Here is a 14,546-nt window from a genome sequence, read left to right on the forward strand (position 1 = left end):
ATGGTGGGGAGGCAGACAAGGAGCAAGTAAATAAATAAACCCCTGGAGCAAAAGTGTTGGGATGCACTGACTTCTGCCCTGTGGGTCCCAGCGGTTGATGAGTGCAGGGAGGTGCCCAGCTGACATTGGCTGACACTCAGTTCAGTGACATTAAGTTTTACCCAGGGACAAGCTCTAGTTAAAGGGTGGAATCTTGGATCTGCAGGTAACAGGGAGGAAAGTACTAGGCAGGCTATTATTGCTGTCTGTCACAGCAACTTCAGCTCTGGCAAAGTTGTGAAGCAGGGAATGTAGCCTTTGACACCTTTTGGCCCCAGGGTCTTGCTACTGGCTACTCTGGGTCTGTTGTCCAGGAAATATTCTTTTCCCTCTGATCTTTATTTTTGGAATCAAACTCAAATGTCTTCTGATCCATCCTATAGATTTCCCTAAAGTGACAGTCTTTCTAACCATAAAAATGTCACAAAAGATCCCTATTCATTAAGTCCCTTCTCCCCATGAATCCCATCTGCCCCCATATTAGGACACTTCTGGAGATGGTGCTTTAACCCACAGGAGTGGCTAATGGTGATGTTGGAGGCAGTAGAGCAGGCTGGAGGTGGGGGTATCAGCTACTACACCCAGAGGTAAGCGCCAAAGGGGCAGGCTTGGGGTGCAGCTCTGTGTCTCCCTTGTCTGCTCTGTAGGTGAAGAGCTGGTGGATTTCTGGATCCTTGCCGAGAAGATCCTGAGCATCGATGAGATGGACCAGGAATTGAGAGACTACTACCTATCTCTGCTCCTTGTGCTGAAGGCCACCCATCTTAGGGAGGGCTCACGGGTAGTGGCTCTCTGCAACATGAACATCAGTAAGAACTCTGAAGTGTATCTGAAATGAAATCCCTGGGAGATGGGACCAAAACATCCGCCTGGTGTCTGATAGTCCTTAGTCTCCTGCTTTGCAGACTGCCACCCTTTCCACCTTCCGTGTATCAGGGACCCCAGTGGGAAATCCAACCATTCACTGTGGGGAGGGGAGCAGAATGAGAGAGATCAGTTGTCCTGAGGCTGGTATGGGCCTCTTCCTGAGATGTTACTTGCCAGGGACAGTTGGCTGCATGGAGTGAAGAGAAATTGGAACCAGATAATTGAACAGCTCCTCTACCTTCTGAGCCTGCTGCGCTTGTCTTCTTTTCTTTAATTGGGATTCTCTAGAACAAACTACAGCCCACAGGCCCAATGAAGTACACATGGCCTTTGAGCTAAGAATGTTTTCATATTTTTAAAGGGTTAAAGAAGACAAGTGTGCAATAGAGACTCTAAGTGGCCCACAAAACCTAAACTGTTTAGTAGCTGGTCCTTCGCAGAAAAAGTCTGCCAACCTCTTCTCTAGAACCCCAGATTAATCCATTTTATTATGTATATATGTATGTATGTACATATATACATATACATATGTATGTATGTATGTATGTATTTAGTGAGGAGGGATTCCTAACCCAAACACAAATGCATTCCAGTGGATTTGCTGTTTGGGATTAGTCACACTACTCTTTATTCATAGAGATCATTGAGAACTGATGGCATGAAAATCAGGGCTAGTAAGGACTTTTTCAAATTATCCAGTCCAAAGACTTTCCTCCTGTCGGATGTGCACCCTGAGAAATCCTGTTCAGAGGTACACGTCTCTCATTCTTAAACATGTTTTCATGTGACTTTTTCTTTCCTTTATAATAACATGAAACAGTCTAAAAAATAACCTGATGAATCCCATAGAAGGACTTCTTTATTTGGGAAAGAAGGAAAGTAATCAGAGAAAGGGGTCACTGTGCTGAGCAAACCCTAAACACATATCCACCTTATATTTGGCCTGTTCCCACCCCTGGATTGCATGAGGAACAAATGAAATTCTACATTCACACAAAAAAAAACTTGGAAAAATTTTTGAAATCTCACCAATGCCACATCATTTTCTCTCTGTCTTCTTTCCAGAGTCCTTCCTGAACTTCTCCATCTGGCATCCCAACCAGTCAACCACCAGGAGGGAGATCTTGAGCAACATGCAGAAAGTGGCTCTGTTCAAAATCCAGAGCTATTGGCTTCCCAACTTTTACACCCATGCGAAGACCATCATAGCTAAGGAGGAGTCATGCCAGGGACTGATGCAAGAATATGAGACTCGCCTGTGCAGTATTTGCTGCACCCATGAAGGAGAGCTCCCTGTGAACATGAGCATCAAGAACTCCCACCACCTGCAGAAGCAGTACTCGAGCAGGAAGACCAAACGGAAGATGTGGCGGTTGACAGGTCATGCCTCTTGGTCTCTAGAATTGGATACCAAGCCAGACACCAACTGTATGTTCTCCCAGGAGATCTGCCCTCAGGAGATGGTTACACAAATGCCTTCCCAGAAAAAGATCTCTTTGACCGACAGAGTAACCAGATCCCTAGAAAAAGATATTCTCTCTGCCAAGAAGTCCAAGATGAAGAAGATAGCCAAGAGCCGCCCCCACATGGAAGGCCTCTTTGAGACAAAGTTCTCTGCCCACCTGAGGACTCTCACCCCCATCATCAGTCACTACCCCCGGATGACAATCAAGAAGGCCATCAAGCAAAGACTCTCCGTGGGGTACACCCACTGGGCCTTGTGTGCTGATGCCTGTGCAGGGGGCCCCTTCCGGGACCATCTGAAGAAGCTGAATTTGAAAGTAGAGCTCCGGCTCCTGGACCTCTGGCACGACCTGCACCATTTCCTCAGTGTCCAGATGACTAACAGGAAGACTGGGAACTCCTTCTTTTGGCACTTGCTGGGCAACCGAATCTGTGAGCTGTACCTGAATGAGCAGATTGGTCCGTGCCTACCACTCAAATCCCAAACCATCAAAGGCCTGAAGGAGCTGCTCCCTTCTGGGGATATGAACCCCTGGATACTCAGAGCCCAGGAGGAGATCTGCCAGGTAGGTCATACTTTACAGTGATGGGTCAGTATCTGGAAGATTAGGTCAACTGACCTAAAATCCTACCTAGTCATCTGTACTAAGTTAATGACATAATTACCCATATAACCCTTCACCTATTGAAGAGTTGGTTAGCCTTAGAGGAGTAGGCTGTACAAATTCCCAAGAACCAGCCAAAACTCCAAAGTAGGATGGAAGTAGGGGAGTGGTCAATATCTACCTTTTATTCTTTCTTCAATTCCCCCTTATGTGGAGTCTCCCCAAACCATGAACCTCAGAGTGTGTCACTGAGGGAAGTTTTAATAACTGTTCTGAACATCATGCATTGAAATGCGGGGTCTTTCTTTCCCAGATTAGCCATCAAGGAAATGGCCAATCCCAAAACCTTAGATAAAAGCAGGAGACCATCCTGAAGACTCACAGGAAGTAAGGCCCATTGCTGGACTAGTCTGTGGTCAAGATCTTGGCAGAAAACAAAAGGCAGAGTCAGTTGGGAAGCAAATGAGCAGCCGGTAGAAGGGACTGATTACCAGGGAGAGGGCTTGAGGGTAGGTAAACCACCAAGGATAGTGCGAGACCCCAGGGCCAGAAGGGTGGGTCACCTTCATCACTCCTAGGCCTGAAGAGTGGAGGAGAGGGAGTAGTTACCAGAACTACTATATTTGTCAAATACATACATGAATGAATGTGGGAGTATAGATGTACAAGCCCAGCTAAGCACTAGCTCATAGATTTCCGATGTTATTGTTGCTGGGTTTTCTTTGTTTGCTTATTTCAACATAATGAAATAGTCTTCACAAGTGGCTAAGGTCTTCAAGTGGGAGATATTAAAAGTAGACACTATGAAAGGAGATAGTTGGTTTTCAAGACCATTTTGTGAATCAAATGAGATAGTATTTTGGAAAGATACAAAGATATATGAGACGTCAAACAACTGCCTGGTAAACTCTTTGTTGTACCTCTTATTAAGTGAATGGTGGTTACTATCCTCTGAGATTCAAAGAGAGGCTGTGTGAGCTGCCATACTTAGGAAGTCAAAGGACTGTCCCCTGATGGGTCATGACGGATGGTTGCTGTTCCACTGTGTCTCCAAATTAGAGAGTCCAGGTGTGGCAGCCTGTTCTCTTCCACGGAAGCACTGGTGGGGGAGATGCCGCGAGCTGAGCACCACCCCCTGACGCTCTGTCGTGTTTGGGTTTCAGATTCTCAGCAGCTGGTACAATGAATTCCTGGATGAAGAGGACTACTGGTTCCTCACTTGCTCAGTAGGAGGGGCTTTGAGTTGGGGAGGGATCCAGAGGTGGAGGGGAGACAAGAGAGAAACTGCTCTTTTAGAAGCTTTATTTGTGAAAGTAAATGAAAGTCTGGTTTTTTTCCCCCTTGAGGCAGCTGGGGGGTCGACATGATCCCTGATGTTCTGAACATAAGCCTCTCAAGGAAAAAGACTCAGGTGCAGAAGCTGACTTTGAAGAAGTCACCTTCACATGGAATCTCCCCCTTCTAGAAAGTGGGTCTGATAAGAAAAGAGAGGGGGTTGGTGTGTCAGGGAGCAATGGTTCCCATCAAACTGAAAACCCTCAGCCTAAGTCCGAGTGACAGGGAGACACAGGAGGACTGGGCTGTTTGAAAAATCTTGCTCCTCGTCTCGTCCCTGTAGCAAATACTGTCTGTCCCTCACCCCCTTTCTCTCAGACTCAGGCCAAGTTCCTCAGCCCCAAGTGGCGTAAGAGAGAATCCACAAGCAAAAAAGAGAACATCCTTCTTTATAAGAGGTTTGAGGAATCCCTGGCATTAAGCCAGGGCTTGGCTAACATGGAAGAGATGGATTCTATGCAGTGGCACAAACTGGCTTCCGAGGACCTGAGGCAAGGCGGGTCTCTCCGGGTGGAGCTGCAGTCTCCGGTGGTTCTGGCAGGTGAGGGCAGTCACCAATTTTTTTTTTTTTTTTTTTTGGCCATTACATGTAGGCAACTGGGAAATATTCATATGCAACACTTACTGATCATGTGCTGGGCGTCAGCACTAGGCGGGGCAAAGATGGCCTCATTTGCTCTTCAGAAGAACCCGAGGTGAGTTCCGAGTCACTGAGACACAGACAGGGCAAGAGACCCTGCCCCAGAGTCCAGTCTGACGCATCTCTGTGGGTCTGTTTTTAACAGCTGCCCTCCTTTCCCCAACGTAATGCCGCAGCCCACCCAGGCGGTGGGGAGAAGTGCTAAGGAGCACCAGGCTCGGCTCTCTAACAGGTCTGGGGTCATGTCCGAGCCTGATCTCTGTAAACTTGAGCAGGGATTTAACCTCTCTTTAAGCCCCAGTTTCCTCATCTGTCAACTGGGAATAATAATAGGCTTGTTGTGAAGATGACCCGTGGTCATCTATGAAAGCTCTCAGCACAACGTTTGGCAGTAGTTCAAGTCCAATAAATGTCAGCCATCATTACTCAAATCGAACAAATTGCTTTAAATTTCTATGCTGAGGCAGTCAGAGTAAGGCAGTATTTCTCAAAGTTGGAGGCACAATAAATCCATTTGACTTCAGTATATGTGTGTGTGCCTATAGACAGAAAAATATTTTCACAAACCAAGGATGGACTCTAATATTCTCTGTCGTGTTCTATTTTGTTTTTGACATACTAGTGAGTGGTGACCTACACTTTGAAAAACACAGATAGAGTAGGAGTGAGCAAAGGCTTTGAAAACTCGTTCCCACCACTCCTTGCTCTGTGAGCCTGGGCAAGTTACTTTGTCTCCGTGAGCTGAGGCAATCGAATCTGTATGTCCCTGCTTCTGACGTCCTCCTCTATAGAAGGGGGACTATGGCCTCCACTTTGCAGAGCTGTTGAGAGGGTTGGAGGTAATGCATTTACACAGCAAACAGGTGTTCAGTAAGCAATACGTCCTCGATTACATTAAAAAATGTAACAGTCAACTCTTGAAATGCTTACATTGCACAGTGCACCCCAGGTACGAAACAAGATGCCTCAGACGCACGGCCCTCGGAGCCACCCCGAACATGAGTTATCTAAATCTATCACGCACAAGCCTCCTGTTCTACCTCAGGGTTCCACCTCCTCTCCAAATCCCGAACACTGCAGAACCCTTCCCAGAAATCAAGAGAGGAGCAGAACAAAGGGTAGCTGGTAAATTGCACCATACACATACACGGCGACAGGCATTTCTTTAGTGGCCGTGGAATGTCAGGAATGGCTGGGGAGAATGGGAACCACCCTCCCTGGAGACGCCCCCCACCCCCAGTACACGTGATTACTTCACCCACCACTGCTGCTCTGGAACACAACCCGACCCGCTCAGGGCTTCCTGTGCATTATCCCGGGGCCCTGGCTGCCAGGTAGGTGGACGCCTCCACTCGGGCTGCGTCCAGAGCGCCAGAACTAGAATGCTCTCCGCTTTCCTACAGAGAACAGGAGTGCCAGGGAGGTGGAAAGGATGCCCCAGCTTGCTTAGCACTCGAGGACTAGAAACCTGGATCCCTTGCAGACATAGCCCACTTCTCTTACACCGTCCAGCCAGGACCCCTGACCGAGAGGTGATAGTGATGACAATGGCCTTTGACTTAAGGGCAGCTGGCACTTGTGAGTCCCCTTAGGATCCCTTCTGGGCTCCACCAGTGTAAGTCAGAAAGCACTAGACTACCCTGGAGAGTTCCAGGACATGTGTGTGTAACGAGGTGAAAAACCCTCCTTGGGTCAGGTGTCTCTGAGAAGGGTGGAACCCTCCCATCCTGGAGGGGAGGAGGTCCTTCGGCCTTGCTTCCGATTGGCCGAGGGAACTCATGTTCCTTGTGTGTGAACATTCCTATAAAACACCATTGCCGTACTTAAATGAATGACATTTCAAAGGCAATATCTTCAACAACAGTGTATGAATCTTTGAACCCAGAGTGGTCCACTGGACTCTCTCCTGTTTTTGTCTGCTTGGTAGACACAGAGAAAATGCCCTTTGAGGAGCTCTGCTATAAGTATCCGAAGGTGGCCATACAGAAGATCAGCGATGACTACAAAATATATTGTGAAAAAGCACCTAAGACAGGTAAGTGTGTAAGCTCAGTTAGATTCGAGACAGCCAGATAAGAAAGAATCTCAATAGGGCCACAGGCCAGAAGAGGAACCAGGCTTTGCTTGAAATGAGGGGTGGTCAGACTTCACCATCATTATTTTTCCCCTCCTTTCAAAGCCATCATGAAAATGAGAGGACATTATAAATGAATGAGGATGAAAATGGTTTATTCCCACCTCCATGTGTGGGTATTACTGTGGGGGGTTAAATAATGCAGATGCATCTTCTGCGGCGTCCCCTGGAGTCAGAGGTTGGTTCAGGGGTGTGCTTAGGCACAGCTCCTGTGAGGGAATGAGGAAGGCACAGCTGGGCGGGGCTAGACGCTGAACCGCCAGGCAGTGGTGCTGGGCCTCGCTGATCCCCTAGGAGGCTGGAAAGCCAGGTGACCCTTCAGAGTTGTCCCTCACTGAGTCAAGGGACTTTTGTACACCTGCATGGACTCCTATGACATGTGGCTGTCCCTAGGGAGGACATAACCTTGGGTCAGGCAATACCCTTTGGTTTCAGAATGAGTTTCAGAACATTTTGCATTTCTGACTTGATATCCTTTGCCAGTTTTAGGAAAATGTCAGTTGTTATCTCTTCAAATATTTGTCCTGCTTCATTCTAGTTTCCTCTTTCTTCTGATGATCTTACTACACATATTTTTGACATTTCAGCCACATTCCCTGTGTCTCACACACTTTATTCTGTGTTTTCCATATTATCCTCTGTATGTTTCAGTCTGGATATTTTCTTCTGCTCTGACCCCTGCTTCAACAGTTCTTAGTTCAGATGTCTATAATTTGTCATTCTACTCATTTATTAATTCTTAATTTTCTACATTTCATTCATTAAACTTTTTATTTTTAGAGTTTCTGTTTTTTCTTTTTGTAATATTCAGTCTATGTTGACATTTTCTCTTTTAATTAGTTCATCCAAATTAATAATTGTAATTTTAAAGTCCATATTTGGATTTTCTTTGTCTATTTCAAATGTCATGTTTTCTCCTTGGTTTTTGGACATCTTTTTATTTTTTATTTTTTAAAGATTTTATGTATTTGTTTTTAGAGAGAGGGGAAGGAGGGAAAAAGAGAGGGAGAGAAACATCCATGTGTGGTTGCCTCTCGTGCACCCCCTACTGGGGACCCAGCCCGCAACCCAGGCATGTGCCCCGACTGGGAATCAAACCAGTGACCCTATGGTTCACAGGCCAGCACTCAACCACTGAGCCACACCAGCAAGGGCTGGTTGTCTTTTTAAGTACCTTGTTACTTCTGCTTTATTTGCGAACATTGTTGGTACAAATTTGTAGAGATAATTTGAGGCTCTGGGTGACATTCTTTTCCTCCAGAGGGGGTTGCTTTTAGTTTAGACACACACTGACCCTTTAGACACACCCAGATAACCTTAATCCATTAAGGGATAGAGCTGGTTCAGAGCTAACTTGCATTCCTTTGATGGATGAGCTAGTTCTGGTTCTCCTTACTTTTAGGGGTCCCAATTAAAAGCCTGGGGTGCTTTTCAGGCCTTCCTCTCCTTTGATGCTTTGTAGCATTTGCCATCTTCTGTCCTGAGAGTCTGCCAAAAAGCTTTGCTGTATTTCCCAGTAGCAATTGTCTTAATTGTCAAATGCATTGAAAGTAAAAGCAGTGACAAACGGTTTTTTTGCCCATTTTCTAAGGGCCCGTGGCTTTGTCTTCTGTCCTGTGGAGGCTTTAACACTGCCGATGCCTCTAGGGCGGCTGAAGTGTGGGGGGCAGCTTCCCCTTCTGGTGTGACCTTCTCTTCGCTTTGCATCCCAGCGTTTTTGTTTTGTTGTATTAATTTCTTACAAACCTTCTTATGAGTTTAAAGTGCATTATTTTTTTATCCAGCATTTCTACGTATCTTTTATTGGGAGGTTTCTTGGGTTTCTTTTGACTTCTTTCCCCAATATCTGGTCTTCCGTAGTCGGGGTTTTACTTTTTCACCTACTCAATTGCATATTAAATCCAGTATGTATGTCTACTGTGTTCAGTCCTTTTGTAAGCTGTCACTGAAAGTAGTACCAACCACACAAAAGTGTCCTGTAGGGGGATATGTTCTGTTTAATAAATGGCTTAAAGGATTGACTGTAACCAGGCCACGTTCTAACTTCTGGGGGGGGTGAGACACGTAATATACTATCCCTGCCCTTGAAAAAGCCAATGTTTTTCTCTACAGTGTTAACCACTTCAAAGGGCTCTTCGAGTACTAAAATTCTTGGAGTCTGTCATTCTTCAACAGTAATATTTGAACACAGGTTTGGAAAGAACGGTTTTGAAATGGCAGTAGGGGAACAGACACCCAGGCCAGGTTGTGTATGGTGGGACAGGGGGCCGCTTGAGAAGCTCGCTGTGGAAGCAGCATCCTCAGGAGAGGGAATGGTTTCTATTAAAGCAAGAAGGTGAGGACGGGGCGGCTCTTAGTAAGAATCTGTGAGCGTTTGCCAACCACAAAGCAGGCCTTCCAGAGGGCAAGTGGAAGGGTTTAGGGTGGGGTAACAGAGGTGCCCGGGAGACCTTCATGTGGAGTGTGGTCTGGTCAAAATGGCTGATCGGGGGTGCGGTGCATTTGATGTTCAAATAAGGAGAAGTGTGACGTACTAGGTCTCAGCAGTCTTCTAAGGAAGGAGGGCCCTAGGCCTGATAGCTAACTTAAAGAACATAGCCCAGACAAATACTAGCTTCAGGGTAAAATCGTCCCCAAGTCTCTCGTGCACAAACAGCCTGTGCATCCCCAGCACCGGTGGCCTGAGAGGGCAGTGACGGTGGGGACTTGGCGTTTTCACTCAGTGTCTGGGAAATGTCCTTGCTCCTTTGTCCCTTCCTCTTTTCTGCAATGTTTGGGGTGTTGCCCGACTTTGTGACTTTTTATTAGATCTTACAGTGCAAGTTTTCAGACAACCGAAGATCCGTTCACCCACAGAAAGGAAAATCTCCTTCTTGAAGAAGGCCAACATTGTAAGGAAGCCGTCCCTGAGACCCAGGTGAGATGTAAGATCTGGCTGCAGCAGCATCCGCCAGGCACAGCCCCCGAGTTCCACAGGACCGCAGTTTTCTGAGTGTTGGTTTCCAGACTCTTTTCCATATATCACACCTACAGGCACCGGCATACTTAGTATTTTAAATCATTATTTTCTACCCCTGGCACCATGCAATATATATTATCCAATAACTTTTTCAACATCAACTATTGTAGGGGACCAGTTTGATTTGGTCTGGCAAATGTGACTCAGCTCTGTATGGAAAACTTACAGAAGCTAGGTGGTGGGCAGGGGCCAGACCTTCAAACCGAGTTTTCCCATGGGAATCAGGCCTAGAAAATGCATACTGACTGTTACGGCATGCTCTTGCTAAAACTCTATCACCCTGGTCTGAAACAATAGACATGTATTGCCTATCTTCAAGGTAATTTCCAAAGCCTGTGTGAATTCTCCCAAGGACAGAGCTAATCAGCTCTCCACCTTTCCCTTCTGCATGTTGTTTTCATTCCCTGGAATGCACCTAACATGTAGACAACAATATTCTATGTAATAGATAATAAATCCTTCTTTGATGTAAAACCAGAGAAAAACAATAAAAGTCTGTCTAGGCGAGGGCCAGGGCTCTCTCCTCTTGCGAGAGTGGCAGAGGCACTCAAAGCAGCTCTCCCCTTGAGAGAGTGGCCGTGCCGTCCCCCTTTTCTCCACAGGATTGCTGTCGCCTGTGCATTTGTTCTCATCCTTAGTCACAACAGGCAGACTCTGCTGGCCGGAGTCTGCCACAAATTATCATGGGCATCCTTTCATGTCCATGTGTGTAGGTCTGCCTCCTTCCATAGCATGGGTGTAGCACAACTTCTTTAACTATGCTTTTCATGGACATTGACATTATCTTCAATTTTTATTGCTATCAATAGTGCCATAATAAATGTCTGTGTGCAGGGTCCTCACATTTCTGTGTTTTCTGGATTGTGTTCTCCTGTACACAGTCCTCCTAACTGGTTCCTGCTGCATGTCTCTGCCCCTTTAATCAATCCAAGAGTCAGCCTCTGGTAAGGTTACCCTAGTAGGCAAGGACTGTGTGGCCCCTTTTGTCAGGAGTGCCCACTCCCCTTTATTCCACTTGCCTTAGTACAAATGCCACCTCTCCACAAAAGGTCCTCCAAATGTATGACGGCCCTCTCCTCTGAAACACTCAGTCCCTAAAATGTGGTGGACTCCGGCCAGCAGTGTCCACCTGTAGTGACTGAAGACGAGAATAAATGCACAGGCGACAGCAATCCTGTGGAGAAAAAGGGAACAGTATGGCCACTCCCTCAAGAGGAGAGCACCATGACCCTTGCCTAGACAGGTTTTTATTGTTTTTCTTGGGTCATACATCAAGGAAAGATTTATTATCTATTACATAAAGTATTATTGTCTACATTTTAGGTACATTCCAGGGAATGAAAATAACATGCAGAAGGGAAAGGTGGAGAGCTGATTAGCTCTGTCCTTGGGAGAATTCACACAGGCTTTGGAAATTACCTTGAAGATAGGCAATACACATTTGTTGTTTTAGACCAGGGTGATGGAGTTTTAGCAAGAGCATGCCGTAACAGTCAGTATGCATTTTCTAGGCCTGATTCCCATGGGAAAACTCAGTTAGAAGGTCTGGCTCCTGCCCACCACCTAGCTTCTGTAAGTTTTCCATACAGAGCTGAGTCACATTTGCCAGACTGAAACAAACCGGTCCCCTACACTAAAATATAGCCCCAGGTACTTACCATGGACTGTCTCGTACTGCTCTTTATTTTTTTAGGCATGTTTTCTACCTTCCTGACTATAATTTTCTTGTAAGCCATGCCATTTATTCATTCATTATTTTTTTGTTAATTTAGTAATTATCTCCTAATAACTAGCTATATGGAAAGTTCTCTCTTAGAGGATAAGGATGTATTAGCACACACAAATTTGGTAGTCAGAAGTCACTGGAAGAATATTTGCATAAAGTTCCCAAAAGAACATTTTCAGTCACTATTAACATTCATAGGGGGCAATAAATCCTTTCTCTTCTATGAGTAAATAGAGAGATTTTCCTCCCTTTCATGCAACTGAAAGAAGGAGTTCCTACCCTTTGAACAGCATGGATGGAACTGGAGAGCATTATGCTAAGTGAAATAAGCCAGGCTGTGAAAGACAACTACCATGTGATCTCACCTATAAGCGGAACCTAATCAACAGAACAAACAAGCAAGCAAAATATAATCAGAGACAGTGAAATTAAGAATAAACTGACAGTAACCAGAGGGGAGGTGGGAGGGGACAATGGGAGGGAAGGGGGAAAGGGGAACGGGCTTTTAGGAACAACTATGAGAGACACATGGACAAACCCAGGGTGGGGTGGAATCAAGGGAGGGAGGTAGGGATAGCTGGGGTAGGGGGAAGTGGTAGGAGGAAAATGGAGACAACTGTACTTGAACAACAATACAAAAATTAATAAAAAATAAAATATATTGGGGGGGGCTCTGCCCAGAACAAAACATTAGCAAACCAAATCCAGCAACATGCACATAGGAATATATAGTATGTCCATGTGGGACTTATCCCAGGATGCAAGATCGATTTGATATCCAAAAATCAATTAATATAATATGCCATATTAATAAAATAAGAGGAGAACTCCACATGATTATCTCAGTACAAACCCAAGTCCCATTTACGATAAAATGTTTTCAGTACAACTAGAATAGAAGGGAACTGTCTCAGCCTTATAACAGATATCTATAAAACTCATGGCTGACATCATAGTTAATGAACTGGGTATATAGAGGAGGAAGAACAAGATGAACAACTCATAGGTGTGCAGAGAAGTTTGAAAAATAGCTATGGCACAAAGATGGCATTCAGTGGGCGGCTAAAATTCAAAGTGGAGCTCATGTAAACTAGAAACACAGTTTCACCATTATCTATGATCATTAAATCCACTTCTTCAAATCAATAAAAATTGAAATCATGGAGGAGGCAGATTACCCAAGGTGGGGGAGATCATAAGGACTGAGGCTGGAACGTCAGGAGCACCTATATTTAAGAAATCCTGAAAAAAGAAATCAGCAGAGGAAATTTAGAAATACTGATCAATAACTGCAGATTACTCATGTTCCACCTCACTGAAGTGACTTCCCATTAGGGGTTATTTTAAATCCATAATGTAGAAAGAGGGTTTCCTAGAAAAACTATTATTTGCGTTCAAATATCTCTCCTCCTTTTCCATTGGGGTTGTCAAATGATTGAGACAATCTTAGGATGGATACATAAAAATTTATCTCCAAAGAAACAGAGTAACCAATTCATTCACCCTGATCCTCACACATGGTAAAAGGCCCCACAGCCTGGGAGAAGTTAGCCCACTCCCTGACTGGAGCAGAATCCAGGGTCACCATCCCATTCTCTCCACCCATGATGCTTTCATGTTTTCCAGAAACTTGACAGAAGTCCTCCTCAACCCACAGCAGGTGGATTTCTTCATGGAGTTCCTCAAAGAACGGAAGGCCGAAAGCCCACTGCAGTTCCTGATGGCTGTCCAGAAGATGAGTCTTGAGACAGATGAAACGGTTTGCAAACCTATCGTCGAAAATATAATGAAGACCTTCTTCTATGGCAAAATCCCTCCTGGTATGCAGCCTTTTTTCTTGATACTGCTTGCTTCTTCCTTTCGTATCTTAGAAGAGCCTGGAAAAGAGCCCGTCTTAAGTGAGTCCTCCTGAGAGAGCCTAGCGAGGGAGCAGCCACACAGAGACAGAGGGAGACAGAGGGACTGTGAAAGCAGAGAACAATAACACATCCAAAACATATTACTAGTAAAAGAAGCCAAGTGCAAGACACGTGCCCTTATATGTGAAATACATACTCTTGTTTGATTGTATTCAACCCTGAAAATAGGACTTTATTTATTCCCTATAAAGTAGGGATCAATAGCTCTTCCTGACTAATGAGGAAAATGAAACAGAGGAGATAACTTATCCAACTGGTGGAACTTGAATTCAAACTCAAGTTGTTTGACCTTCAAATCCACTAGACTGGAGTTAGATCCCAAAGTGAGAGTTTTCTGTATGCAAAATAGGAGTGTCCACCACTCATAGGCTATAAAGGCAGCTGTGCCAGGAAGCAGAACTGACTCCCTGTAAATCCTCATAAATTTTGTGTCGTTTTCTTGCCTGCGGTGGGAGGGTAAATCTGACCCAGGTAAATGGATTTGGCCAGAAGCAGAAGTTGCATGTGAAGTACTGACCTCCAAGTCTGGAGACAAATGAAAGGGGGTGACCTTGATCCACCTTGGAGGTAAACAAATCTCTAGCAAAGTAAAGAAGATAAAGCCTCCTATTTTGACACAGATAAACAGATGGTGTTTATGTGTGTGGTTTGCTTGTGCTTAAACCAAGATAAGGGTATAGACTTTATAAAAATAGAAAATGAGGTAAAATTGACAAATCTTGTAAGAAATACCAGTTAAGTCTAGGGATCTCAAGTTCTGTGCATTGTTCTGAATGAACTGGAAGAGAAAGAAGAGTA

General features: G+C 45.1%; 1 protein-coding gene across 1 annotated transcript in view; it reads left to right on the top strand.

Annotated features, from left to right (window-relative positions):
• Positions 1-14,546, top strand: part of RGSL1 (regulator of G protein signaling like 1) — a 53,951-nt gene that overhangs the window by 25,557 nt on the left and 13,848 nt on the right. The window contains exons 6-12 of the mRNA XM_045838367.1: positions 687-848; positions 1,972-2,936; positions 4,139-4,201; positions 4,629-4,851; positions 6,878-6,985; positions 9,893-10,001; positions 13,456-13,649. Coding sequence (XP_045694323.1) covers positions 687-848; positions 1,972-2,936; positions 4,139-4,201; positions 4,629-4,851; positions 6,878-6,985; positions 9,893-10,001; positions 13,456-13,649 — 1,824 coding nt within the window. The remainder of the gene's footprint in view (positions 1-686; positions 849-1,971; positions 2,937-4,138; positions 4,202-4,628; positions 4,852-6,877; positions 6,986-9,892; positions 10,002-13,455; positions 13,650-14,546) is intronic.

This window comes from Phyllostomus hastatus, unplaced genomic scaffold (assembly GCF_019186645.2).
Source record: "Phyllostomus hastatus isolate PE091 unplaced genomic scaffold, TTU_PhHast_1.1 phas_contig_283, whole genome shotgun sequence".
Lineage (NCBI taxonomy): Eukaryota > Metazoa > Chordata > Mammalia > Chiroptera > Phyllostomidae > Phyllostomus > Phyllostomus hastatus.